At 32.1% G+C, this 27,944-nt stretch overlaps 4 protein-coding genes and 1 long non-coding RNA gene across 10 annotated transcripts; 3 read left to right on the top strand and 2 right to left on the bottom strand.

The window, feature by feature from the left end:
* Positions 1 to 3,370: 3,370 nt before the first annotated feature.
* LOC102667272 (uncharacterized) lies at positions 3,371 to 8,020 on the bottom strand. Of its 5 annotated transcripts, none has more exons than XR_001389296.3 (7): positions 7,074 to 8,020; positions 6,903 to 6,980; positions 6,628 to 6,684; positions 6,365 to 6,405; positions 6,160 to 6,230; positions 5,758 to 5,836; positions 3,371 to 5,027 (listed from the first exon to the last, which is right to left on the bottom strand). It is a non-coding gene; the product is annotated as an uncharacterized lncRNA (long non-coding RNA). The 5 variants fall into 5 exon arrangements; XR_001389292.3 differs by having other exon boundaries at positions 6,160 to 6,256; XR_001389291.3 differs by having other exon boundaries at positions 6,160 to 6,274.
* A 450-nt stretch (positions 8,021 to 8,470) lies between these two features.
* Positions 8,471 to 9,918, top strand: LOC100798217 (protein C2-DOMAIN ABA-RELATED 11). The gene is made up of 3 exons (XM_003529630.4): positions 8,471 to 8,777; positions 8,889 to 8,984; positions 9,391 to 9,918. The coding sequence occupies exons 1-3, from the start codon at positions 8,667 to 8,669 to the stop codon at positions 9,682 to 9,684; spliced, it is 501 nt and encodes a 166-aa protein (XP_003529678.1). The 5' UTR covers positions 8,471 to 8,666; the 3' UTR covers positions 9,685 to 9,918.
* A 3,506-nt stretch (positions 9,919 to 13,424) lies between these two features.
* Positions 13,425 to 18,181, top strand: LOC100500596 (probable acetyl-CoA acetyltransferase, cytosolic 2). Its single transcript, XM_006584043.3, has 15 exons — positions 13,425 to 13,619; positions 13,708 to 13,781; positions 13,986 to 14,084; positions 14,181 to 14,354; positions 14,446 to 14,551; positions 14,835 to 14,973; positions 15,364 to 15,441; positions 15,533 to 15,598; positions 16,065 to 16,150; positions 16,372 to 16,471; positions 16,555 to 16,665; positions 16,737 to 16,778; positions 16,906 to 16,992; positions 17,182 to 17,267; positions 17,920 to 18,181. Exons 2-15 carry the CDS (start codon positions 13,757 to 13,759, stop codon positions 17,948 to 17,950), a joined length of 1,230 nt encoding a protein of 409 aa, XP_006584106.1. The 5' UTR covers positions 13,425 to 13,619; positions 13,708 to 13,756; the 3' UTR covers positions 17,951 to 18,181.
* Positions 18,182 to 20,605: 2,424 nt separating this feature from the next.
* Positions 20,606 to 22,825, top strand: LOC100805288 (WEB family protein At1g12150). Its single transcript, XM_014778277.3, is given in 2 exon segments — positions 20,606 to 20,908; positions 21,146 to 22,825. Coding segments are annotated over 2 exon segments (1,728 nt in total). The 5' UTR covers positions 20,606 to 20,755; the 3' UTR covers positions 22,721 to 22,825.
* A 254-nt stretch (positions 22,826 to 23,079) lies between these two features.
* Positions 23,080 to 27,843, bottom strand: SSH1 (polyphosphoinositide binding protein Ssh1p). 2 transcript variants are annotated; one of them, XM_006582887.4, is made up of 12 exons: positions 27,713 to 27,843; positions 27,510 to 27,619; positions 27,382 to 27,410; positions 26,545 to 26,628; positions 26,387 to 26,440; positions 26,094 to 26,171; positions 25,836 to 25,889; positions 25,653 to 25,712; positions 25,476 to 25,571; positions 24,967 to 25,068; positions 24,752 to 24,832; positions 23,150 to 23,672 (listed from the first exon to the last, which is right to left on the bottom strand). In XM_006582887.4, the coding sequence occupies exons 2-12, from the start codon at positions 27,562 to 27,564 to the stop codon at positions 23,391 to 23,393; spliced, it is 975 nt and encodes a 324-aa protein (XP_006582950.1). In that variant the 5' UTR covers positions 27,565 to 27,619; positions 27,713 to 27,843; the 3' UTR covers positions 23,150 to 23,390.
* Between the last annotated feature and the right edge of the window lie 101 nt (positions 27,844 to 27,944).

The following is a 27,944-nucleotide window of genomic DNA, read 5'->3' on the forward strand; positions in this document are numbered from 1 at the left end:
TGCATGGTAGAATTACTAACGTTTGCCACTGTTAAATAGTTGAGTTTCGACTAAAATAATAAGGACTAAAGTTAAGTTTGCTTATGAGTTAGTTAATGTAAAAAATGTTGCATATTGGAAATTAGGGTAGTTTCGAAATACACTCTGAGGATTAAATGGCAACTTTTCAAGAATGAGAGACTAAATTAAAAAATCGTGATCTCTGAAAATAACAAATAATGTCCACTTTACCCACTAATTTATAGGTTGAGTGGTACTTTTCACTCTTAATTATTAAATTAAGCATTTTACTTCCTAATTTAACATTTCTTATTTACTTTTCGTCTAAATGTTAATGATAAAAATTAATAATAGAACAAAATATATAAAATACAAAGATGATCGAATTATTCATGGATAGGAAGTAAGATGCCTAAATCAGTTTGTAGAAAAATAATGGATTTGTTGTTTACATGATTCTCGTTACGTAGTTTCGGCGTCATATTGTGGTGTGGCATACCAACATAACAAGTTTGATTTGATAATTAAACTCATTAAAATAAGGATCACGGAGAGGGTACACGTTTCTTTTCAAGTCGAGTTCTAGTTTATAACCCGTGCGTACGCACGGGTTACTTGGTTTTTTATTCAGCAATCATTAAAATTTTTTATTGCATGATAGGAATAAAATGAAATATAGTATAAAACAACAAAGAAACATAATATTTATAATAATATTGTGCTTGAAACTACAAAATATTGACGGTAAATTAAATAAAATATAACCAAATTTAATATGTGTCAAAATCTTTTTGTCCTCTAATGATCATCTCCCAAACTTTATCGTAATGCCTGTAGTAAAACAAAATTTAATCTCCATGGTTGAAATCAGACAAAAATGATACTAAGGTTGAACAATAGATTTATTGCCAATGCTAGCGTTAAGGACCGTCACATTCTTTGGTTCTATGCTTTTACCTGTTTGCTGCTCAGTTGTCATAACTGAAGAAAATAATGCCACTAAACATGTGGGTATGTACTTATATATCAATTTTATCTGTTGTATTTGAAGTGGACAAATTCTAGATAGTTTGGTGCTCATTGCCGGTGGTAAAATGATGGTATTTCAATGATGTCTTGCAAGGAAACATTTAAAAAGATTAATGATACAACGTGAATGAAAGAACAATGAAAATGAAAATAGATGAATAGTAAAAATACATTTTACGCGGATATGCAGATACTCCTTTGACCCAGCACTCCTATGCAGATACATTTTACGCGGATATATATATATATATATATATTGCATTCAATCACTAAACACCTACCTATAAGATATACGACTTACTACAGTATCGTATAAAAGTAAGAATAGCTTGACACATAAATTGTGAAGTTCAACAATAGGTACCCTATTCTCCAAGTACAGATACCACAGTAAAACTAAGAGAGTATACATTTAAACAAAAAACCCACCATGTAAATCTTATATATATAATAAACTAATATTTATTCCCTGGAAAAAGATATCAGCAATGACCATTCCATGTATAAAAAATTGTTTACCTAATTACCCTTGTTTTGAATAAAAAAAACACCAAAATAGTGTAACTAAATGATTTAAAATGAAAACAATTATACAAAACCCACAATTAGTTTAAAGTCTTTCACAATTTAAAATACTAAACTTAGATAAATTCAAAAGATCTCGGTAGCGCAAAACAGAATGTTTTCCTAGATTATAGATTTTGACTTAAAATTGATATAGTTCATAGTGACAAATCTAGTAATTACATTGTTAAAAAGTTATCACAGGATGATGCACAGGCAGAGAGCAAGTGTGTATTGTTTGAGTTTATTAATCTATGTATTATTTTGATGTGAATGAAAATGGCCTATAAATTTTAATTAGTTTTACTCTCTATAACTATAATTTAATAAATGAATAATATGTGTATAAATTATATTATTATTTAATCACAAAATTATCATATATGATAAATTTATTAATTTTTGTAGTAAGTATATTGAAAAAAATTATTAAGTTTTATAAGTTATGTTGGAAAAAAATCATGATTGATTAATGATATAATTTTTTTTATAGAAATTAAACTTTTAAATAAACTTTCATATGAAAAATTTTATATTATGAAAAGCGATGTATCTATTATTATATATATATTTTTAAAATAAGCATAATTTTTATTCAATATATTTGAAAAACGAAAAAGTTGATAGGATCTAAAGTGTTTGTAAGGAAAAAGATCGTGTGGAGTGGAGAGTGCAAAGCGAGAATAGAGAGAGGAGCATGTCATGACTATGGAAGAAGAAGAGAAAAGAATGATAGTAACAGAAAAACTTTAGTTAAACAAACTCATACAACATTACCGTACCATACCATTCTCAATACTTGTTTTGTTTAGAAATACAAATAAAAAATAAAAAATAAAAGGTGAACGATATTTTTTTATTATCAAAACTCTCATTTGACCCCTTGGTGAAGTCAGGTGTCAATAATATAAAATATTTGTTTCAATCATTTAATTGCCTATAGTTTTTATATGTTTAAAATGATGGTTTTGTTAGGCTACTTTTCTATATATTTATATACTTTTTTTATATATTTACTACTCATATATATATATATATATATATATATATATATATATATATATATATATATACCAAAAATAACTTTTTAAAAATTTGAATGACTAATAAAAGCAAAATATTTTTTGAAGGAATTTTTAAAAATAATTAACAAATATTTTTAAAAATATATTTAAGACTTTTAAAAATTAATCAGTATTACTAAAATATATAGCAAAAGAAAATATCTATATCTATATAAAATTAAATAAAGGAATAGAGAGAATATGAAAAAAATAGTCTTCAATATATCCAACATTTTGTTTTTAAATTTAACCAAATGATGTTGAGTTAAAGTGAAAAATTTGTTATTGTTTAAAATAATTGATTTGAAAGTTTTGTTATACGTGGTAGAATGAGAAATTATCAGAATCCAAACACAATAAAAAATTTTGGATGCAAAACAATGGTGAGTGTGAAACAATAATTTGTAATTGGGTCAAAATGAAAAGTTGAAAATTTCAGCCACCCTTATTCACTCCAAATTGTAAACTTAGACCAACAAGCTACGATGCTTGCACTTTGAAATTCCTACTTTAGCGCAAATTTCAGCCACCCTTATTTATATGAACATCAAACTTTATCAACAACATATAAAAATTAAATTAATGAAAAAATACATTAAATGCTAATTTCAATAATCCCTTTTCATATCCTTTTCTTTCCCTTCCACTTTACTGTCAAATATACAAATGTCAATCTATCTACTTTCATAAGGTAAACATGCAAAACAAAGGAATGATTCTTCACATCATTAATCCGAACAAACTGTTGAAGACTCTTTGGATCAACCAAAAATGGCTACTACCAGTGTCAAATAAAAAATCTAGTAAAAAATCCTTCAATTTGGAATTTGAACTTCTGCTCACATGACATTTAAATTATTTTTTTACTTAAAGCAACCAAGACATTGCAAAATGTCCTGAAACATAACAATAACCAATTTCTGTCTGTTGATAGAGCTTGTTAATAGTACATAATTTGGATCTACTGGTCAATGAAAAGAACTAAAAACAAACGCTAATATCAATTAACTATACCTCTCAATTGGTTCTTCAAGGATGAATTTGTCACCAAAATGTATGACCTACTTACAATAAATCATTCTTGCATATGTTATCCTTGCATATAAACTATATGCTATCATTGTATATGAACTTATTTATAATGAAATTGAACAAAGAAAGCAAGAAAAATCAGTAAAAGCTCAATTATTTATGTACAACTCTTCAAGCATTCGGCTATAGGTTATCTTCAGTTAAAAGTATTAAGTCCGTCTAACCTCAGAATCCTTCTAGAGAGGTATTAGAGCAGTAACTTCGAATTAGGACACTCTCGTGGTTCAGAGTGCAAACACCCTTAGGGTAGACACATTAATTTAGTCCCATCATCATTTGTAAGCTCTCCTTCTAAGCAACAGTTTGATAACATCTGAAGGTTATTGTCTCTAATCAGTTCAATGACCTCATGAAGGTAAGCGTATGTTTTGAAAGTGACTATTTTGGATAATTTTTTCACAGGTACTTCTTACTTGATTTTAGGTAGAACAATCAAAAGAAGAAATTGATCAAAACGAAGAACTCAATTAGATTAAGATAGACAACATTATAGGATAGGACACGATAAGTGTTGTTTGCACAACTTTTTATTAAGCAAAGAAACTTAAATGGCTTGGAGGAATATGATTGCCACTCTGTGGAGTAACTCTGCCTGCATGTCCACGGAAAAGGGTGGCAGACATTGCCATCATTTACTTATAATTATGGCATGAGATTATAGGATATAAAATAAGTAACATAATTAAGCCATCACCTAATTTTTTTTTTTTGTATTTGGTCGAGATGGAAATTATATTATCCACTCCAATCACATTAAGTTTGAAATGACAAAACAAATTATATGAACCTGTCTATAATAATAAGATAAATTATGGCAATATCACTAATATCCACTCCAATCACATTAAGTTTGAAATGACAAAACAAATTATATGAACCTGTCTATAATAATAAGATAAATTATGGCAATATCACTAATAGCTCCACCCAACATCAATGTGAAGATAAATCTTCTAGAACCAGATTTGCACAAACCTCATAGTCTGCCAGAATTTTTACAAATTGTCGAGATGCAGTGGAATCATTCATTGACTCAGCTAGGTCCTGGTGAGTCTCTTTGGCCAATTTGCGGAATGACGCTTTAATCTCGTCAAAGGAGTTGGTCTCGGACACTCCTAATAGCTCATACGCGTTCTCTAAGGGAAAATCTGTCCAAGCGAATTCATGTTATTTGCAACACTGACACAAAGATGTGACAAAATAAAGCGTTGGAATGGTGGCGTTTGGTATAATTGATATTAAAAATTCTGCAGGTTCTACCAACCAGATTGCTTAGGCCTGAAATTAAAATCAACAAATTAGCTAGATTAAATTACTATGATAGCACACTTTAACAAATTATAAAGCAAGAGTAGTGTCATTAATCATCGCATCAAAATAATCTTCAACACACCAAACGAAAGAAGATATCAGCAATGATCATCCCACGTATTCCCACAATTAGTTTAAACTTTTTAACAATTAAAAATACTACATTTATATAAATTCAAAAGATGTCAGTAACACAAAACAAAATGCTTTCCTAGATTACAGGTTTTGACTTTAAATTGATATAGTTCATAGTGAGAATCTAGCAAGCACACCGTCAATAAGTTATCACAGGGAAAAAAATTTCATACCTCAAAAATCACCTTACAACAAAATTAAAATGAAATATTGAATTAGGGAAAAAAAACCTGACTCTCTAAGACCACAGGTTCCACTAACCAGATTGCTCAGACATGAAATTACAATAAAAAAAATTAGCTAGATTGAATTACTATGATAGCACACTTTAACAAATTACAAAGCAAGAGCAGTGTCATTAATCATCACATCAAAATAATCTTCAACACGCCAAACAAAAGAAGATATCAGCAATAAGCAGCCCATGTATTCCCACAATTAGTCTAAACTTTTATAGAAATTAATCATTCAATTCACATTCACAATATTTGCTAATGCCATAGAGTTTACCAAAAGAATACAGTAAATTATTAGAAGAAAATAATTAATTTGGAATAAATACCTATTTTAGGATCATCTAGTTTACGCAACACAACAATATGCCCATCTGCTAAATCAAGAACATGAATGTAATCACGAACCTGAAAAAGAAAAAAATCAGGATATTAATCAAGTGTTAGTTGTATTAGTTACGAAATGTGTTATTTAGTTATGTTGTTAAAAATGTTTATTAATTGTTAATCACATCTCTAATAAGCCCTATGAATAGAGTTCATATCATCAAATTAATGGGATATCACTGTGGAAGTTTTATTTTGTTCTTATGATGATTTTTGGCCTCGTCAACTTAGGTCACTTGTATCTCTTCTCAATTTTCTAGTATGTATAGGGTGTGTGTGAGAATTGCATTAAATCTTTGAAGGGAAAAGTTCACTAAAGCAAGTAAAAAAAAGTGAGAACATACTCCAGTGCCGTCAGTTGTTTTATAATCGCTTCCGGCTTATTCTTTTTCAACTACTTTATAGCATTCATAAGCTGGATAAGCATAGCCAAAAACCATGCTGCCATTACACCAAATGCTAAATAAAATCATTAAATTTCAAATATTAAAATGCAAACCATTCATATAAAAAAACTGAAAATTTGGAACAACAAACAAAAATACATACACAAGGGCCCAGGTCAGAAAAGATCCTATCATTTTGTATCCCTGACATTAAAAAAAAACGGTTACTCCAAACAACATAACATAAGTAACATTCAAGAAACTTCCTACAATTGAAGACCAAATACCCTCCAATTTCACGCTCATTAAATTGCATCATGACAATATCCTAAAGTCCATTTTCCTATTTTAAAAAAACATTTTTTTTGTTAATAAGCATATCTAAGTATAACATTCTCTGAATACATGCAAGATAGAATCCTCTACCATGATATAAAAGTATCACCAACTCTCTCAAATACTGTCAAAACAACCACCAAAATCCTGCAACACAGAAAAAGAAAGTTGGTATCAGTATTTGTCACAAGAAGTCCTCATGTTAAGTTAAGCACAAACAACAAATGTGTGTGTATGCAAGTGCAGAGTTCCGAGAACAATGATAATCGTGAGTAATGCACTAAAGCTAGTTGATTTGATTTACAAATCGCAAATGAACAACAAAAATAACATTTAAAAGAAAAAGAAAAGAAAGAAGAAAATACCTGAAGGTGGGTGTGTTGCGGTGGAGAAAGAGAAATGCGAATCCGAAAGGAGAATTTAACATATAAGAGTATGAGGACCTAATATCAATTTACAATACACTTATACACATATTATGTTCAGAATTCATAAGTCACAAACAAAATGGAGGTTTCATGCTTTCATCTACTGACCATTCCAAGTAAAAACATCATAACCAAAGCTGCCACTATGGATAATCCCGCTCCTGATAACCACGCCTCAGTCAAATCTCTCGGGATTTTCTTGTTGACAAAAATCAACAAAAACCACATAACAAAATTATCAATAAAATTATGAAAAAAGGAAGTATGCATTCACAAATTACTCATAAAATTTACATCACAAACGGTAATGTCCATAAAAAATTATAATGAATGTATGCCTGTCATAAGAGCATAAGCACATTCCTAGGCGTACCAAAAATATAAGCAACTAAATTTTGATTTCTTAATATCTACAAAAGATGAACCACTTCCCAAAGTGCATCCTTTTTTTAAGGAACCCAAAGAAATCAAACATACAATAGCAAAGTGGAATCTTGAAGTATCAGAGTTCTGGGTATAAGGTTTCTAAGCCTATTCTATACATGCCTTGAAATGCCATGTAAGCCTCTCATTTGTAACATATAAGAGGCAGCCAAAACCATGTGGGACCTGCGGGTGCAGATGAAAATCCAAAATGGGGCAAAAAGGAAATAGTCTCTAAATGCACCAAGAACGCGGAGCCATGCAAAGTTGCTGTTTCCAGCCAACCTCTCTGGTCATTTGAGGTAAAACGCTTTCCATTCTCGCAACCTTACTTAGTGTGGTGCCTTCCTTCGCATCTTCAACCGTCGAATTGCTACTCCTCCCAAAACACCAGCTCTAATTTCTCGTTCAGTTGGGCATGTTTGTGCTCTGAGAGAGCGAGAAATTAAGCCAATGGGTCGAGGGAAGATCGAGATCAAAAGAATCAACAATGCCAACAGCAGACAAGTCATGTTCTCGAAGGGGAGGACCGGGTTGTTCAAGAAGGCTCAGGAACTTTCCATAGACTCCATGGGAGGAGTAGAGAGAGAAATGAAAAGATAAAATAATTTTGTGAGCAAAAAGCAAAACAAGTGTCAATCTAAAAAAATTATTTCAAATTTTTTAAAATTCCAACTTTGTTACACGTGTCAAACTTTCAGGTATCAACATAATAGAAATTTCATTGGCCTTCTTTTTAATTATATATAGTATATAGATTCATTGACCGAAAATTCAAATAGTTGTAAACTTCGTTCATAATTATAGTTTTTTTATTAATGAGTTGAATGGTAAAAAGCAATAAGAAATGACGTGTGTGTGCCACGTGATTTGAATGTTGTAAAAAAGTAAAATGAAAGAGGAACAGAGAGCGTTGTCAGAGTCAGCAAGCACACGCTGATTTGGATTTTTTTTAGTCTGGTCAACGGTCAATCCTGCGACGAACAAATGAGAGACCGCCACCTGTTGTTTTTGTAATTTTTACCTGCAGTAGTCGGTGGACCAGGAAATTCCATTGGCATTAAATTTGATTGCCGAGTCAGATGAACATTTAACAGCAACAGATCACTTAGTTGTTTGTTATTTGTTATTGTCTCTGCTTAATTTCCTTTTGATTGTTATCTATATCCTAAATAACCCTTTTTAATTTCCAAAGATCATCACTTCACTTGGCGCTTGCTCCTACCATTCATTTCCCTTTGTTCATTTGATTTTGTGCTTCTTCAACATCCGAGAACAATGGATGAACAGCTTAAGATACTAAAAGTCATTGTTGTGCAAGGGAAAAGATTAGTGATCCGGGATTTCAAGAGCAGTGACCCTTATGTTGTTGTCAAGCTGGGGAATCAGGTAATTAACTTGGATTCACATTTCAGTTTTGCCTTGTGTCTTTTTATATCAACTCTATGTATCGTTTTTAAACATTAGAACGTTGAAATTATTCATTATCATGTATATCAGACAGCAAAGACCAGGGTCATTCGTTGTTGCCTGAATCCTGTATGGAATGAAGAGCTGAATTTCACTCTGACAGAACCTTTGGGAGTTCTCAATTTGGTGAGTTTCCTCTTATTTATTTGCATTTGTAAATATACACTTTTATTTGTTGACGTTTTGAAAAAAAAAAAAATGAGCTCGAGATTGAGAATTTTAGTACTTGTTAGTTAACAGGTCAGACCTCAACATATTTTCTTCTAAGTATCAATATGATGATCTAATAAGTAAAATAGTAAACAATAAGGTGTAGTAATTAACTCACCACTTGTATCTTTGGCTAGCTGAAAACTTTGTGAGTTTCAGTTTGCAGCCAAAGATAACCATTACTACATTACTAACTAGTTTACTGGTATCTTCCTCCCAGACAATTTACATGCATTTTATTATAATGTATTGATTATTTTTGTGGCGAAATATTTGAAATGCTGAGTTTAATTAGGTTGTAACTAAGTTGGTTTTTGGATAGGAAGTATTTGATAAAGATCTTTGGAAGGCTGATGACAAGATGGGAAATAGTTACCTGAACCTTCAGCCATTAATCTCTGCAGCCAGATTAAGAGATATTTTAAAGGTGTCCTCTGGTGAGACTACATTGAGGAAGGTGACACCGGATAGTGAAAATTGTCTTGCCCGTGAAAGTAGCATCAATTGTGTTAATGGCGAAGTGCTACAAAATGTTTGGCTAAGGCTTCGTGGGGTCGAGTCTGGGGAGCTACAACTGACCATCAAGTTGATCACTTCTGCTGCTTCTCCAAAATAGTGCCCTTATCCTTTCTTTGATTTCATAATATTTTGCTGTTGAACTCCTCATAGTCATAGATACCAAATCTAATTTTGTAGTTAATTAGTTGGTGGTGAGCTAGATCTCAAAGCCACTTGAAGCTGTATATTCAAATGAAAATGCTTTTGATTCATGGCTTCTTCTAAGTTGTGTTGTGTTTGTCTTCCCTTGTATCACATCATCACAAATTAATAAAACAAGCCTTTTATTTTAGCAATTAACACTCATTTGAGATTTCAGAATTCAGAATTAATTTGGTGATTTGTACTCAATGAAATACAAATGTAAATTTTCATGAAAGTCGTATCTTTTGGGGCCACTGTTATTAGGCTTGTAAGATACGGGTGTTTTTGTGGCAATAAGATCAATCCAACTTTCCAATGTAGGCCGAAACAGTTCTCGACTAGACTATGTTAGGAGACTAATTAATGTATAGGTTACGGGTCAAATAGGCTAACAGTCTAACACAAGCGTCCACTTTTTTGTTTTTAAGATTTGACATTTTAAACTTGGAATTTTATTGATTAGAAATAAGAATAAAAAAATGTCAAATTTTCTTCTAGCACCCAACATAACTTCTTCTATACTCAACAAGTGTAGTGAAAAGACTAAATTATCCTTTAGTTAAAAATCAAATACACTATCCCTCCTCACAGCAATCACTCATGTCACTAACGCTTCCTTTCCCTCTCCACAACACCTGACATCATTGTCGCCTCCTTCCTCTCCTTGCTGTGTCGCAAGTCCGTTTCTCCCCTCCATCATAATTAACTTGCATTCTTTCATTATTAATATATTTGTATAAATATTAAATATTTAATGGTATTAAATATTTATACAAATATTGTTTCAAAGTTAAAAAATATAAAAATTAATATCTTCATTCATTTATAAATATTTAAAAGTATTAAAATAATTATTTATAAAATAATAAAGTAGTCATTTATTAGAAATAAAAAAAAAATACTTTGATTTTGATCATATATTTTAGTTTGCTAGAATTAGTGTTTTCAACTATAAAATTTAGTTTAATTAAATGTTTATTTATGAATAATTAAATTGTAATTTATAAAATATTTAAAATAAAATTGTAGTTTGATTATGATGATGTATTTTAGTTTGCTAGATTAATCATTTAATGTTACTTTAATTTTTTTTATTACATTTGTTAAAATATATTACATTTAATAATACAATATGGTTTTAGAAGGTTTTTTTAGTTAATTTGTTAGTTAGTTTTTGAGTAATAGAATGAAAAAAATTTGTTTTGAAATATGAAAGTCAACTATTATTTGAATGACGACTTGATATTAATGTACAAATTTGTAGATTATGTTTAGAATCAGAGGATTGTGTTGGACTTTAGGTAGAGTTTTAGGAAGAGCCTTAAGTAGACAGGTTGTTGGTGATGGGAAAGAAGTCTCTCAACGGCGAAGGCCAACAGCATCTGTACGTAGACAATGACGTAGACAATGAGCAGTTGTAGCTGTTGTTGAGGATGTTGATCATGTGGATCTGACGAGATTCATGCACAGTCTCATAAGCCAATTATGGATGATGTAGGTGCTGATACAAATGATTTTTCAGACAAACCCCATTACACATCATGTGACATCTAAAGTTTGGGCAAGAGATGTAGTTATTTGTTTAATTATATCATATTTGAATAATTATTTGTCATTTTATTTGAACCAATTAATTTTAATTATGTGCAAGGATGTACTGAGTTGAAGTTGGTCTCTCATGGGATTTTAATTAATTTCAAACACACCAGGTTGTTCTTCATTGTCTTCATTCATATTAACTTCTTTAAACATTATGTTATCATATATCCACTCATCTTCATCTATTTTAACAAAACATTACAAAAATTCAATGACAAACTAATAACCCCTAAAGACACCATACATAATTCTAATTATTTATAAAAAAATCTATTTATTTTTTAAAAATTAATGTTAGAAATTTATTTTAAAATCTTCTACACTGGATAAGTATGTCTATATATCAATAAATATGTTTTTTAACATATATTATTACAGAATTTTATTATTTTTTTACCGTGTATACTAATATATTACATTGAAATTGATAAGCATATATATGAAAATTTATATCTAAATTTTCATATTTTATACACTTGCATAAACTAGTTAATGTAATAATATTTACATAAATATTATAAAAAGTATAACTAAATTTATAAAAAAAAACATTTAAATTTTTTTTTTTAAATTTTAAAAAATATTTAGATTATATGAATTGACAGACAATTCGTATAACTTATATGAATCAACAATCTGTATAATTCATACGAACTGTTAATCGTATGCTTATTATAACACAAATTCAATTTACAAACAAAAAAACTTACCTCCTCCATGGTTACATCGTAACATTCATCACGATGACAATTATGTACTCCAAATGACCAGAGCAACAGTTCATCTCGATCAAACCAGTCACAAGATAAAAGGAGTTCAACTAAAAGGATACGGGGATGATGTATGAAGAAAAAAAAAACAACATAGAAGAGGATATTAAACTTTGAAATTTTTAAAAAATTGTTGGATGTAAAAGAAATATGTATAGTGTATGAAGAAAATTCCAAAAATCTCACGTTTCTTATTTGCCTTTGGGCTCTGATTCTGAATGGTAATACCAGTAGTTACGACAAAAAAATAAATAATCCAGCTCCAACTTTTTAAGCTTATTTTGTCACTTTTCTCAAACCCAAAGGAACAAGACTAATATTCTCTGTGTAAAAAAAGAAGAAGAAGAAAGAAACAAGATGAATAAAATAAGTAGTCAATTTAAAATAATAAGTTAAATTATTGTAAAATATAAAAATTGTGACTAAGGTAATTTAGAAGATGCCATATAAAACTAAATTCTTATGCTATACTCTCTGATCACATTGCTTTCTTTAAACAAATTATTTTTTTTCAAAAAGATTGTAATTATTTTTAGGTTATTATTTTTCAAAATGATTGTAATTACTAAATTCTTATAGGATAATAATACTCCAATAATAAATATTTTCTCAAACCCAAAATGAACTATATTTAGAAGATGCCATATAAAACTAAATTCTTATGCTGTACTCTGATCACATTGCTTTCTTTAAACAATTTTTTTTTTCAAAAAGATTGTAATTTATTACTTAGTTTTATTGATAATACTTTTTACTTTTTATTATGTTAGCTATTCAATTTTTATAATTATTTTTAAAAATTAAACAAAGATCACAGTTATTATAATTATTAATGAGTTGAAGCATCACTTTTAGTAATTATTTTTAGGTTATTATTATCCTATATCTTGGGAGTATTGATTAATAAATTAAAAAAAGAAAATGTTTATTTTGAATATTATAGGAGAGTGTAAAAAAGTTATGACTAAGGTAAATTTGAATATTTCAATATTTTTTTAATTCTTTAACTGTCGTAAGGGCACTGATTTATATTCAAAATTTTATTTTATTCAAAGTGAATTAATCCAAACACATTATCCATTTCCAAAGAACAATACGTGGTTAATTTAAATGGCACTGAATATTTTTTTAATTAAAGCTTTATGTGTAGAAAAGAACTTCATTATAAGAGTTAATTGTAAGAAAAATAGGAGTGGAGACTTGTTTGACATTTGGACTAAAGAAAAGAACTTGTCCGTCCAAATCCCGAAAGATAGGTACATTACATTCGGAAGTGATTAGGATTAGGAAGACGCATTGCATGGCATGCAAAAGACAAGGTGAAGAAGATGGGCAAGTGGGTCCCTCCCTCCCTTAACATTATACCATACCAATCAAAAACGTTGTCTTTGATTTCTCTTCTCTTCTCTTTAGCTGCTTCTTCTGTCTCTCTAAACTAAACTAACATTAACATCACATCCGGATTGCTCTGTTACTGTGGGTGAGTTGGGTTTTTGATCCTCCTTTTGTTGTCATATAAACAAACTGCATCATCATTTTTCATATCATTTTCTTTCTGTTGCTTTCAGATTAAAAGGCCGTCTTTCCTCATTTCTGACGTACGCTCCCCATCCATCCATGTCTACTTCTGCAAAATCCCGAGGTATTTCCTTTCATAACAACTTTTATTCAATCATCATGCCTTGCCTTCTCTTCAAATCACAACTCGCATGCTTCTTTTTACGTCCTTAGCTTGATGATGATTTTCTTATGTATTCTGTGGTGTGAAAATAATGGACCTCCTTTGGTGGAGTGGATGCATAATTGATAAGAATACATAATCTCTATTTGTGCTTCTTGGGTGCAGATGTTTGTATTGTTGGTGTTGCGCGGACGCCAATAGGTGGTTTACTTGGCACCCTATCATCTCTTTCTGCCACAGAGTTAGGCTCAATTGCTATTAAGAGTAAATCACTATTACTAAGCTATTTTTCTGTTTCCCTTTTTCTTTCTTAAAAGGATCAGTCAGCAAATGTTTATGCAAATTCTTGCTCCTCTGCAGGTGCTCTCGAGAGAGCAAATGTTGATCCATCGCTTGTGCAAGAGGTGTTTTTTGGGAATGTTCTTAGTGCCAATTTAGGGCAGGCTCCTGCCAGACAGGCTGCATTAGGTGCAGGAATTCCTACATCTGTAATCTGCACTACTATTAACAAGGTCTGTGCATCAGGGATGAAAGGTATGCTGTTTTTCTTGTTGATTTGGAAGGGTATTCCACTATTCCCACTTAAATATATGAATTTTAATTGGAAGGGTCCTTGTCATTGCAGCTACCATGCTTGCAGCACTCACCATACAATTTGGTCTCAATGATGTTGTTGTGGCTGGTGGTATGGAAAGCATGTCTAATGCACCTAAGTACCTTGCAGAGGCCAGGTTCGCTTTTCTTTCATGAATTGTTGATACTTACTACTTGTGTTTTCTAATAAAAGATGTTTTTTGAAATCTGACAAAATCTGCTGCGGGTAGTAGGGAGAATTTATTTTAGCTGCCATGATGAAATCCTGTTTCTTGTGGTGTTTCAGTAAATTATCTATGCCACCCAATTGTAGATATAAGTGCTTAAACATTGGATGAAATCCCACTATCATTACATTTTTTTTGGTTAGTTGTTGATGTTGAGTATCACCATATTCTGTATATATTCTGTCTAAAACAGGAAAGGATCTCGATATGGACACGATACCATCATTGATGGTATGGTCAAAGATGGCCTTTGGGATGTCTATAATAACTTTGGCATGGGTGCTTGTGCCGAACTATGTGCAGATCAGCATGTCATAACAAGAGATGAGCAGGTAGTGTTCCTCGGTGAACAGCCTGTTAAACTTTGTAATACATTTCATTCCTGTTCACTGTTTCACTGTCCTTAAATTGCTTCGATTACCTTAATTCAACATCACATCTGGCAGCCTGTCAATGTAGTGGAGGGGGCCATGTTCCTTCCCACCACTATCCTGTTTTAGATATTTGAAAACAGGAGCATTGTTGTGCTGATATATTTCCTAATCTTGATCGGACAATTGTACCTTCTTGTCCCATGGAATTATTCCTCCTTCTCAAACATTTTTTTGGGCAACACGGTGGACCCAAGCCCAATGAATGTTTTCTTTTTGACTCCTTTTAAACATTAGTTGAATCTAGGATTCATAATTTTGTTCTGCTCTGCAATGTATGTCGTTTTTCAGGATTCTTATGCCATTCGAAGCTTTGAGAGAGGAATATCTGCTCAAAATGCTGGTCATTTTGCTTGGGAGATAGTTCCGGTGTGATTATGATTCCTGCCTATATCAAAACGTTGATAACTTATGCAGTGATGTTGATTTGATTTTCAATTAACACTTTTTGTACATGCAGGTTGAAGTTTCCACTGGAAGAGGGAGGGCTTCCACAATTGTTGATAAAGATGAAGGTCTGGGGAAGGTAAATAGATTAATTTGCAATTATATTATTTAATCTGTATGGACCGTCTAGTCTGTAGTGCATACTAATAGATTTTAGGTTTACATTGTTATTCTGTGTGTGTGTGTGTGTGACAGGACCAGTGTATGTGAATAGTATATGGACCAGAATTACCTAGAAATAATTTATTTTTTTTAAAGGTTCTGCTATCATTTTTTTTTATCTTTTACTTATACAACTACAGAAATTTGTCACCAAATTGAATCCAGTTTTGTATATTTGAGCTTTTGTATTTCTTTTGTTGTCTTATTAGAAGCAAGGGGATGTTTATTTGTTAATATTTGTGTATGATATACTTTTGTCATTTTGTAAGTTCATAACTTTAGAAGCCTTCAACTGAAATCCTATATGAAGTTTACTTGCTTGATTTGAAATATAGTGGAAACTCCTACATTTTGTTTAATACTTTTTGTGTTCATGTATCCAGTTTGATGCTGCAAAGTTAAGGAAGCTTAGACCAAGCTTTAAAGAGGTTGGGGGTTCTGTGACTGCTGGCAATGCTTCTAGCATAAGGTCCTTCCTTCTCTTTGTCTCTCCTCATATGTGTCTTTGCATGCGTGGTATACATATAGTAACACATGTATTCCTTGATGCCCATGTGAATTCTGTGGGGGTTGTCTCTTGTGTCATTGCAAGTAGTTTGCTAATAAATTAATACTCATGCCTTCCAATACTTATGGTTCTAAACTGCATGCCGTTCTGCTGATAATGGATTGGTTTATTGGCTTGACTAGTGATGGTGCTGCTGCATTAGTGCTAGTGAGTGAAGAGAAGGCACGTGAGCTTGGATTGCATGTAATTGCAAAGATAAAAGGATATGGGGATGCAGCTAAGGTGCTTTGACAAGTTAATGTTAACATGTTTTGGTCTTGATTAATATTATTAGCATTTAGAGCTAAAGCAGCAGTGTTTTGCAGGCGCCTGAATTATTTACAACTGCTCCTTCCCTTGCAATACCAAAAGCTATATCAAATGCTGGTCTTGATGCTTCTCAAATTGATTATTATGAAATAAATGAAGCTTTTTCAGTAAGGAATAAAGCACATATTTTGCTCATTCTAGTGAATATGCCAATGGTATTCCAACTTCTTCTGTGCAGGTTGTAGCTCTTGCAAATCAGAAGCTTCTTGCTCTTAATCCTGTGAGTGTTTAAGTGAATATGCTCATTTTTTTGGCTGTTCTAGCTGCTTCAGCATTTTGGTTCCTCCATTCTGCCATGGTATAGTGGCCCAATAATAGATAATTCATGTACTTCCTATCAAATGCAGGAAAAAGTTAACGTGTATGGTGGAGCTGTGTCATTGGGGCATCCCTTGGGTTGCAGTGGAGCTCGCATCTTAGTCACATTATTAGGGGTAACTTGTGACCTTGGTTACTTTGTATATCATTTTCTTTCACCCTTGGCACACAAATTCTTATACTTCTCCAGTTAGTATTCAGTATGCCATGCAGCTGTTATCCATTACATTTTATAATCCTGGCTTGATTGCTACACTTTCCAGATTTTTGTGATCTGTGGATATCTCAGCCAAGTTGTATTACAGGTATTGAGACAGAAGAGAGGGAAGTATGGTGTTGCTGCCATCTGCAACGGGGGAGGAGGAGCATCTGCTCTTGTTCTTGAGCTCATGTAAGCCTTTTTAATTTTGTCAGCCATTGTTCAGTTATAATAGTTTACAGTGTAGTTAATCCTGCTTGAACAATATGAGACCAGGTCCATATTCTCGGGTGTCTACTTATTTCCTTGTAGCTTAGAAAGTTGTAATTAATTAATTATTGTTGCCAATGAATTAGTTTGGAGGATGCCGACGAATATACCTAAACTAATTCAAGAATTAATTAATTTTTATTCTTGAAGTAATTAATTTTGCTCATTCTAGTGAATATACCTAAATGTAGTTTAGACATAATGTCTCCCAATAGTTGAAATTCATTGTCCCCTGTAGGCTATTGCTTGTTATCTTGAAGAATAGTAGTCATAATGTAAATGTGATCAGTACGATATGACTGTATAATCTTTATTCTTGTAACAATAACATTTAACAGTAGTTGGCTCATGAAGTATGCTTTGTTTACATTAATGTATATTCGTGGATATCTTTACACTCTTTTCTTACAGACTTTTGTATATAAACTGTCAATTAGATACCTAAAATCGAACTCACTTGACAGGTTGGAAACCTGAATTTTTATAGTTTTAGAAAAAAAAAATGTCCTTTCTTTTTCCTGCTGCTTCCTGTTTTTCCAACCCCCAAAATTATTGAGGTTTTCGCATTTTGCAGGCCGGTTGCCGTGGGACGTTCTTTATTATGACAAAGATCATACTACTTTGCAACACTTGTACTTTTATTTTTTTCTCTTTTTTTAAAGGACAAAACATTTAATAAGTATAGTTACCAGCAAAGTATGAGTGATACTAGATTCAACCCTCTTAAGCAAAGTCTTGAGTTTGAGTACTGTGAATGAAAAAAATGTAATTGAGAAGAGATATCTCACTAAAGATTGTTTACCAGATTTCTCTATAAAGATTAGTCATTAACAAAATTAGTGGTACTCTACAATGACAACAAAAAGAAAAACATGTAATAACTAATAAGTTTGGTCAAAGGAAGAAATGGTTTTAGTAAGGCTCCACATATTGAAACTGTTTGCTGCTGTGCCTCTCTACTTTTATATTTGGTTAAATGATCATTTTGGTGTTTATCTTATTTATTTTGCTAAAAAATGGTCCTTTATCTTTAATTATTTTATTTTGGTCTTTTTATTTTATTTAAAAGATTTAAAATAGTCATTTATCTTTCAAAAATTTTACTTTGTTATCTTATTTTTTATTTAAAAGATTTAAAATGATCTTTCAATCATTTAAATATATTTAATTTTGTCTTTCGAATAATACTCAGATAAAGAATAATTTTAAATATATTTAAATAGTTAAAGTATTATTTTAAATCTTTTAAATCATATGATATGTCAAAGTCAATCCTTTAATTTTGAATCTTTTAAATAAAATAAAAGGTTAAAATAATTTTTTTATAAAATGAATGACTAAACTGAATGAAAAAAATAAGATTAAGACATAAAATCATCATTTAGTCTTTATATTTTTTTTGAGTTTGTTGGTGTAATTGTATGGTTAATATATGAATTAGGTCACTTTATTTAAAAAAAGAGTACACGTAGGCAGTTAATATATGAATTCACATGCTTAACCCATCGTTTTACTTAAAAAACTAAGTAAGCTAATTTGTCAACCTGTTTTTTATGTTATTAAATTAATTAATTAACCTATCAATCCTAGCTAAAACAAAATATGTTGACATTTAATAGTGCGTAAGGGTGCTCCTTGATGATGCACCATAATTAACAATTAGGTCACTTTATTAGTGCGTACTTTATGTATTGTACAGATATTTTAAAATTTAAGTAAAAAATATAAGAAGCTTAGATTTAGGAGGGAAATAATAAATAAAAAATTAAAGTAGATAAAATTAAGATTTGAGACCAAAAAGTTAATATAAAAAATTTGAAACGGATTAATGTTGAAATTTAAGAATTTACAATCTCATTGTAAAGGGAAATTTACTGTTAGAAACTTTAACGTCAAAGAAAATCCCAATGTTTTAAAAATTAATAATAAGTGCTTATAAAAAAATAAGTGCTGACTAATAGTAAGGTAACGTGCTACAAGAATAAAAGGTAAAAGTAAAACAAAATAAAAAATACTCACATTCAAGTATAAATATTTTTACTTCATCTAAAAATACTTGTTATTCTTAAAAAAATAAAAATATTAATTATTTTTTCAGCATATCTTTATTTATTAGTATTTCACCTAAACGCTTAAATATATTTATAATTATATTTAGGTTCTTTTTGACAAGGATATTTTTATTAAGACTAAATATGGTTTTTGTCTCTTATTTAAATTTTTTGTTTCAATTTAGTCTCTAAAGTTTAAAAAGGTTTTGTTAGACTAAGTTGATTCTTCTATTAGTTTATAAAACTAATTTACTTAACTTGATAACACGTGACAAACCTTAAGAGATGTCAAATTAGATAGGCATTTGTGTTTATCAAAATGAACATCATTAATACAAAAAATTAACTAAAGAATCATTTTGGTCTAACAAGAAACTTTAAAGAATAAAAGTGAAATTTTTTAAACTTGGGAGACCAAATTAAAACAAAAAAAAAAATGAGCTCCGAGTGAAATTATGTTTTAGCCTTTTATAAATATTTTTTTATTGTATTTTTATAAGGATTAGTTATTAGTAACAATTGGAGTTTGGAGAATAAACCATATTAGCTATGTTTGTGCTGTCCTTAACAACACAGATAAGATCTACAAGATTTACCATAGATCATAGTCCTAACGATCATATTGTATTATCATCCTCATAATGTTAGATAATGAGACAGCAATTAGCCAACATCTAAACATCATGGATTGAGTTGCACGTAACAGACCCTTCTTTTCCGCATATACCCCAATGCTTACACAATTACGCACAATAAAAGGTCTTTTTGTATTTGACCACCCTGTTTGGTTGGTATGTACTGTCAGCCCCAGCACAAACCTCTCTGTCCCTTGAGCTAAAATAGAATAACTAATTCTACATCCCAGCACATTTAACCAACCAAAATCTGGGATGTTCTTTTCAAAGGGCCCTGAACTTTCTAATGTCAAAAGTTGGACTCAAGGAACCTATGCTTTCATCAGGGTTCTTTTGAGTTCCAACACCTTTGCTTTGGAAATTGATTCGACCTGATCAAGTGAAAGACAGATTCTTCAGGCTTCATCTTTGTTTCTTTCACGTAAGAACATTGCTCTCCGTTATTGTAACTTAAAATATTACCATCATTTTCATTGAGTTTAACATGTACCCTTCATTGGTGCCAATGACATGTGCTATTCAACTTTTGAAGAAGGAAAAAATTATGCTTTATAATGTCGTACAATACAATCATTAATATCAGAGCTGGCAACATTAGAAAGTTTAAATATTTTGCAGTTTCATTTACCAATATCAAGAGTTGTCTTGCAGCAGCTTAATTCATAGAATTCGATCTCTTTGCAATTAATTTTGCAGACCATTTTTCCAATTTAGAGCAAAGAAAATGAATGGCCTCAAAAAGTTGAATTCTCCAAGGGGAGAGGTTGGAGAGATAGACACAAGGGCGCCATTCCAATCAGTCAAAGCTGCTGTTAGTTTATTTGGGGAAGTAGCCATCACTAGAGACAGATTTTCTGTCAAGAGAAGATCATCAGAGGTATGCATTAAATATTACATTTCCATTTTTTTTCTAAAAAAATATATCCTAGGATTAGGAGACAGGATAAATTATAGCACGGTCCGATACCACCACATATCTATGGTTCCTGGTCAATTTCCACATGATACATAACCGAGATTTTAATTTACGATGAAGTTAATAAAATTCAGCTGAGACATTTTTGCATGTTTGTCGTTAAAAATGATTTTCATGTTTTTCCTTCATAATTTGCAGAATGTATATGAAAAGGAGACGCAGCTTATCTTGGCCCAAAAGGAATTAAACAAGATAAAGAAACAGGTAAATAATGCTGAGGCCATCAAAACCAAAGCACTTTCTGAGCTTGAGAATGCCAAGGAGATCCTTCAGAATTTGACAAGCAAGCTGGCTAACGTGAGAGAATGCAAGCAATCTGCAATGAAAGCAGCTGAATTGGTGAGGAACCAGAGCAAGCGATTTGAAAAGACACTATCCCTAAAAACCGTGGGATATGAAGTTTGGAGAAAAGAACTAGATCATGCAAGAAAAGCGTACACCACAACTATAACTGAACTAGATTCCTCCAAGCAACAACTCACCAAAATAAGGCAGGATTTTGATGCAGTTTTGGAGGCAAAGCTGGCAGCACTCCAAGCAGCAGGAGAGGCTCAGTATTCAGCAAAATTAAACTCAGAAAGGATTGGTGAACTCTCAAATGAAATTGCAACCATGAAAGCATCAATTGAACAATTGAAACTTGCCTCTGAACAATCCCAAGAAGAAAATGAAGCCCAACTTGTTGGTTATTACAAAACGGCCAAGCAAGAAGCACAGAGAAACTTGGAGTCCTTAAAGAATGAATACGACTCTGAACTCATGCAAAGTCTAGACGTCAAACTTGCTCAAACAAGTGCTGAGATTGAGGCTCTTCAAGAGAAAATTAAGAAGCTGCATGCTTCTAAGATGGATTCTGTGAGGCTTCTAACTTCAGAGCTTAAAGAAGCCACAAAGACACTTGAGGAGGTTGCTGAAGAAAAGAACTCCCTTAAGAAACTGGTGTTTTCTCTTAGGACAGAATTGAAGCAAGTTAAGAAGGAGCAAGATGAAGTGAAGGAGAAGGAACATGCAGCAGAAGCTCTTGCTGCTAACCTCACTAGTAAACTGCAAGGGAGCATGAGAGATGCAAGGCCTAAGCCAGGCACTGTCGATGACTTAGAAGCAAATATCTTCTATGTGCAGAGTGTGAAGATTTGGAAGTTACAATTGGAAACTGAAGGTGCAAGAAAAGAAGCAGAAGAGATGAGGAGAAAAGCTCAAGAGCTGAAGCAAGAAGCTGAAAAATCAAGGGCTGTGGCTAAAGAAGCAGAGGAAAAGCTTGAGCTCGTTCTGGTGGAGGCTGAAGAGGCAAAAGCAGCAGAACAAAGAGCCGTTAAGGAGATCAAGATTTTGTCTGAAGTGGGTAGAGTCCCGTACTCAAAATTCAATGGCAAGATCAAGATGTCAAATGAAGAGTTTGAGGCACTGAGAGCAAAGGCCAAGGAGTGTGAGGATTTGGTTGAAAAGAAAGAAGCAATTGTGATGGCAGAGCTGCAGGAAATCTATGCAAGAAAGAATGAAGTGGACAGAAAGGTGGAAACTAATCTGAAGGCAATTGAGGAAACAAAGGCTGCAGAGGAGACGGCTTTGTGGAGTGCAGAGATGGCAGATTCTGCAAAAGTGGCAATTGAAAGTGAACTTAGGAGGTGGCGTCAATAACAAGAAAAGCTGATACCAGATGCTGCTTCTCAGAAATTGGAGCATTCTGCAGCACCAATCTCGTTGACCATCTAGAATAGAAGTCAAATCTTGAAGATGTAGATGGGAAAGGAAGTAACTTGGTTATTGTGTTGCCTTTCTGCCTTTATCTTGGAAGATGGGCCATCAACTCTTCCAGTATGCTTGGAAACTGTGTTGATATTTCCGTCTTTCAAAAACAAATGGAATGTGCAAATGCAATTTCTCATTGCCAACAACCTGCTTTTTTTCTTGTTCCTAGGGCCCTTAATTAACAACTCTCTGGCTCTTGTATATTCCAAGGAAAAACTAAGTAGCTGTTCTTTATGCACAATCACGCAAAGCTGAACAAGGTTTTCGAGTACAGGACATAAAGCATGCAATATTTCTCTTATGCCATTCAACAATGCTTTAACATAAATTATAATCTTATATTTGAACTGGTAAAGAAATATCAAGACCAAACATGCAAAAGATCAGGAGACAGGAAACACAAGGATAAAATATTATATTTAACATTGATCTCTAGCATTGTGATACGATGTAAAGCTGGGATTTGCATTAAATTGACTAACCCTTAATTTCTCTTTTAACATACATAAACAACGCTAACTAATTCTTCCGAATCCTGATAAAAGTAATTCTGATGTGGAGTCCTTCTACATTGGTTGTACTAGCAAAAGATCTCTGATTTTGAGGTCTCCACAGTAGATCCTAAAAGAAAGTATCAGACACCATTTCCGTTCTCAAACTTATGTAACTCTGACTCTATAGTCTTGGCAATCTCAACTTCATCATCTGGAGGTACTGGAAAATCTACATGAAATGATCCCTGCTTGATGGGTTCAACAGCTTCACGGAGTCTGGCTTGCTGCTTGATGTGATTGTAGAGCTCTTGATGGAAGGGATGATCCAAGGAATAGCAATTTTCACTACCACTCTCAGAATGTCTGGATGATCCAGAGCCTTCTCTTCGACAGAAATGTGGTAGAGACGAGTAATCCATGATCTGACACCGAATTTAATTTGTTAAAGTCATTAATACAAAGTAAAAATAGATAATAGGTACCATAGAGTTGGCCTTCAATTTTTCAAAAGAACTATCATGAGCATACTAAAAGGATAGAAAATAAAAAGTGGTTACTCATTAAAGAAAATGATTTTGATTAAATCCATCAATTGAAGTACAACTAATATTATGCAAAAAATGCTTATAAAATTTTAGGAAACTTAAACAAGAATAAGTATGTTATGAAGTGACTGGTATTTTCTTCTAAAAACATTTTCTAAATATGATATTTTGATAGGTACAACAATTTTAATCAAATGCATAGATAAGATGAAAATAATACAAACATTAAATCCAAGAGTAGATTTTGTGAAAAATTCATCCTATAAAATATTATTTATTAGAGATTGAATTATATACAGCCAACTTACATTACAGATCCACAGACTAATACAGCACTCTCCCCTAATTTTCTGTTATGTACTCCAATTCTGGAATATGCAATAATTTTATTTCTACAATTTTTAACTGCTGTTGGTGTTTCTAGTAATTGATAGCCGTGTCTAGGAAGTTTGAAACATTTTCCAACTAGTTTCAAAGGCACCGTGAAGTGCAACTGTGTAAGGAGGGTAAGGGGCTTTATTGCAATGTAAAGTGCAAGCATGTGGTTGAAAGAAATGACAGAATTTTAAAGATAAGTTTATGGCACCACATGCTCTTATCTGAGGCAAAAAATTCCCCAAATCACATCTCTATACTGTTCTGCTAATGGCTTTTGTAAATGGGTCTCTTGTCTGGAAAGCAACCACTCAGTTTCGTTTTCCTAATGCACTTTTTCTGTTTGTGGTTTTGTATTGCATTCTTTATTGTTACCTTTAAAAGGAAAAGGTATCCTCTAATTTTGTGATGTTCTCTCCTATTATTAAATTAGTAGGTGCTCCTGGAGTATATGTTACCCACAACTGAGAACATAAAATTTAGCAATTTTTTCTTCATCATGGCATAATTTCAATTGTTGGGGTATGCACTTGAGGAGTCTTGTTCATGGACATGAGGACAAAACAAAACAAAAAACTTACAGTCAATAGCTCATCTCGTCCACAACCTGGTAACACCTGTATTTTTCTTCTTGTCCTCTCTTGTAAAAGTGGCTTCACAACCTGCTAATGCTGAGTGTTTAAACATGATGCTGATGTCTCAATAGGAACTCAACTGAAAGTGCTATATTAAATGAAAAATATCATACAGGAAGCGAAGTCATAAGGTAATATTTTTTATGGTAGAAATTTCTCACCTTCCAACAAGCAGAAAATATGTATGGAGCATTTACAATGTAATAAGTATTTGTCTTCTCAGGGTAGTTCAGATCATCAATGGATGATATAATAGTTAGCAACTGCATGAGCATGAGAAAATTAATGATATAGAATATACATAAAACAGATGCAGAAGAATTGAACATTTTCTGCTTTAAGTTTGGTTTCGTGTAGCAATCACAGTAAATGTTGACCCAAACGACAAATTGGAGTACAATTTTCAATCTTGTGTATGTTTGTACTTCTTTAAGACATGCTACACTTTTTTTTGGTGAAATAGATATGCTACAGTTTACTACTGATCATGATATGTTAATGATAATTTCCAAATGATCTCACACATGTTCACTATATCAACCCTATGCATCCATATTGTTTACCGTTCAAATTTAACTTTTAAGAACAGATTATCAATACATTCAATTCACAATTAATCATGGGTATGGCAATGCTGCCGGATCAAATAGCAGTATGAACTAAAAAGTACCTTAATCTGATTCAGGGCTGATAACTTCAGACCAGTCATGTCTAAAACCTTTATACAAGTGGTAATAGGTCGCCCCTGCTTCTTTGATGCAGAAGGCTACATACATATATGGGTCAAAACAGAAGGCCAGCAAAGCTCAAATGGTTAATGAAGAAGACTCTAAAGACTAATACTCACCAAGATTATACGCTCACGATATTCATTAATTTGAATGTGTGACTGCACATAATAATGAACCTGCAATCATAAAAACACACAAAAAAAATGCCAGAACGATATCAGAACACATAGCTTAAGAAAAACAGACAGTGCTTCACAGAGGCAACATCCCTTTACATTTTTTCCAATAATTAAACTTACAGATGCTTTGTCAAATGTGCTAAGCCCAACACCAATTGCAAAGACAGGCAGACCCTGGAAGGAAGGCAGAACAAGAAGAATAAAAATTTAAGAAAAATGAAGAAAAAAAAATCCAAGTCCTATCATATTAATCAATATCATTAAAAATGCACATGGTTATAAAGCCTAAGTTGCATTTTCTGATGAATAAATACTTTCACTTAAAGCACAACTATGATGAAATGGAATGAGGAAAAAATTATGTTTGAGAATGAGCACCTCTCTTGAGTAACCTGATAATCCTATGAGTTGTGAATCACGCACCGCTCTGTATAAATCAGCAGGAACAATTGGTTTCTGAAAAATGAATCACCAAACAGACATACTTGATGTTATAAATCACCAACTTCAAAATTTACTGCTAATGCAATTGTAAGATACATTATGTTGTCATTATTTTCAAAACAACAAATGATACGAATATAATGGAGCAAGTCTCTCAATTATAGACAAGAAACAGACTTAAATTGATAAAGAAATTGTGCAAAGGATCAGCATAATAAAAAACTTACAGATAATATATTGTCAATCTCATTTTGCACCCTCCAATTTAAACAGTCAACCAACTGAAACATAATACAGACGTCAAGTACACTATGTTGCATACAGTGGAGAACTTTTTGCAAGCAAGATATTCAACAAAAGGACACTTCAACCACATATATCTTACCATTTTATGTGCCTTGCAAGGATCCCAGTCCCTTGCTTTTAGAAACCGCATTAAAGTTTCGGTGACAAACCCTTGATGAACATTCTGGCAATTAAAGTTACGAAGTTCCAAAGGAGGGAAAAGGAGAAGCTATTAGTTTTGTAGAATCAAAATGCCAAAAAGTAATTTGTATACACATTAATAAAGTATTTAAAATTTAGGGCAGGAAGAGTTATTAGTTGGCAAATGCTAACCCATGATCTTATGGGTAGTATAATTTTACACATCCCAATAAAATACTTTTTCTCCTTTTAGTTCCTTAATCAATGCTTAAGGATACCGTTAACAAGACCCTAATTAGTTTTCTAGTTAAGTACTCGTTAATTGATTTCTAAAAATTCCTAGTTTTCATCAAACCTCATAAGATATACTAGTTGGGTAATATCTTCAGTTATTAAATTTGTAGCACTCCCAAAACAGGAAGAAGTTGTTAGTATTGTGTTGAGAAGTACTAATATATACTTTACAAAATAGGTGAAAGCGTGAAACACAAGTTAGATTATATAGTTGAAAGAATATGATAAAGAGAATTGAAATCAGATCTCATTTGGGAGATATTACGTGTCAAATATCCCGCAACAGTAGAAGTTGGGAGTCTATAAAAAACAATCAGTGAAAGAAGATTTAGGAGAAGTATAAAAAATCCATTGAAGGTTTCTGATTGGGCAGCCCAGAACCCAACCCATACCATACATAATAGATGGGAATTGACACAGATCAACGTAGCGAAATGAAGGAGAGAGAAAAAGTAAGAGTTGAGTCAAAGAGCAAGATCGAATGAAAATGTAAAATGCTAACCTGAAACGTTGTTCGCAAAGGCTCCTCAACTACCATTGTTGCAGATTCAAAACAAGCAACAAAAATTAAAAAGTGAGAGAGAGAGAGAGAGAAGACAAAAACAGAAAAGGGGAGAGAGAGAGAAAGACCTTGGTCAATGAATGCCTGGAACTGCTTGATGGCATCCTGGGAACCAACCCCCATTTCTTGTTCTTCCTAAACAAACTCTCAACTTCACTTTCCTTTCTTTTCAGTGTTGCTTTAAATGTGAAACACAAAACACCACACCTTGAAGCAAAAGGAAGAAGAGGAGGAAGAGGTTTAAATATATAATAAGAACAACAACAAGTACCAGAAAGAAGGAAACACCATAAATGAAGATTCAACAAAGGCGGGCCTATCTCCAAGTTCTTCACCTACAAATTCCACCCTCTTTTTTTAATTTCTTTTTCTCCTAATTATATTAAAATTCAGTTATTAACCTCCAATGTTTTTTTCTTTTTTCTTTATATTATTATCAGATAGGAATAGATTGAAAATAGAAAAACAAAAATGGAAGCTTCACAGTTCAGAATCTGATGAGA

This window comes from Glycine max, chromosome 7 (genome assembly GCF_000004515.6).
Source record: "Glycine max cultivar Williams 82 chromosome 7, Glycine_max_v4.0, whole genome shotgun sequence".
Lineage (NCBI taxonomy): Eukaryota > Viridiplantae > Streptophyta > Magnoliopsida > Fabales > Fabaceae > Glycine > Glycine max.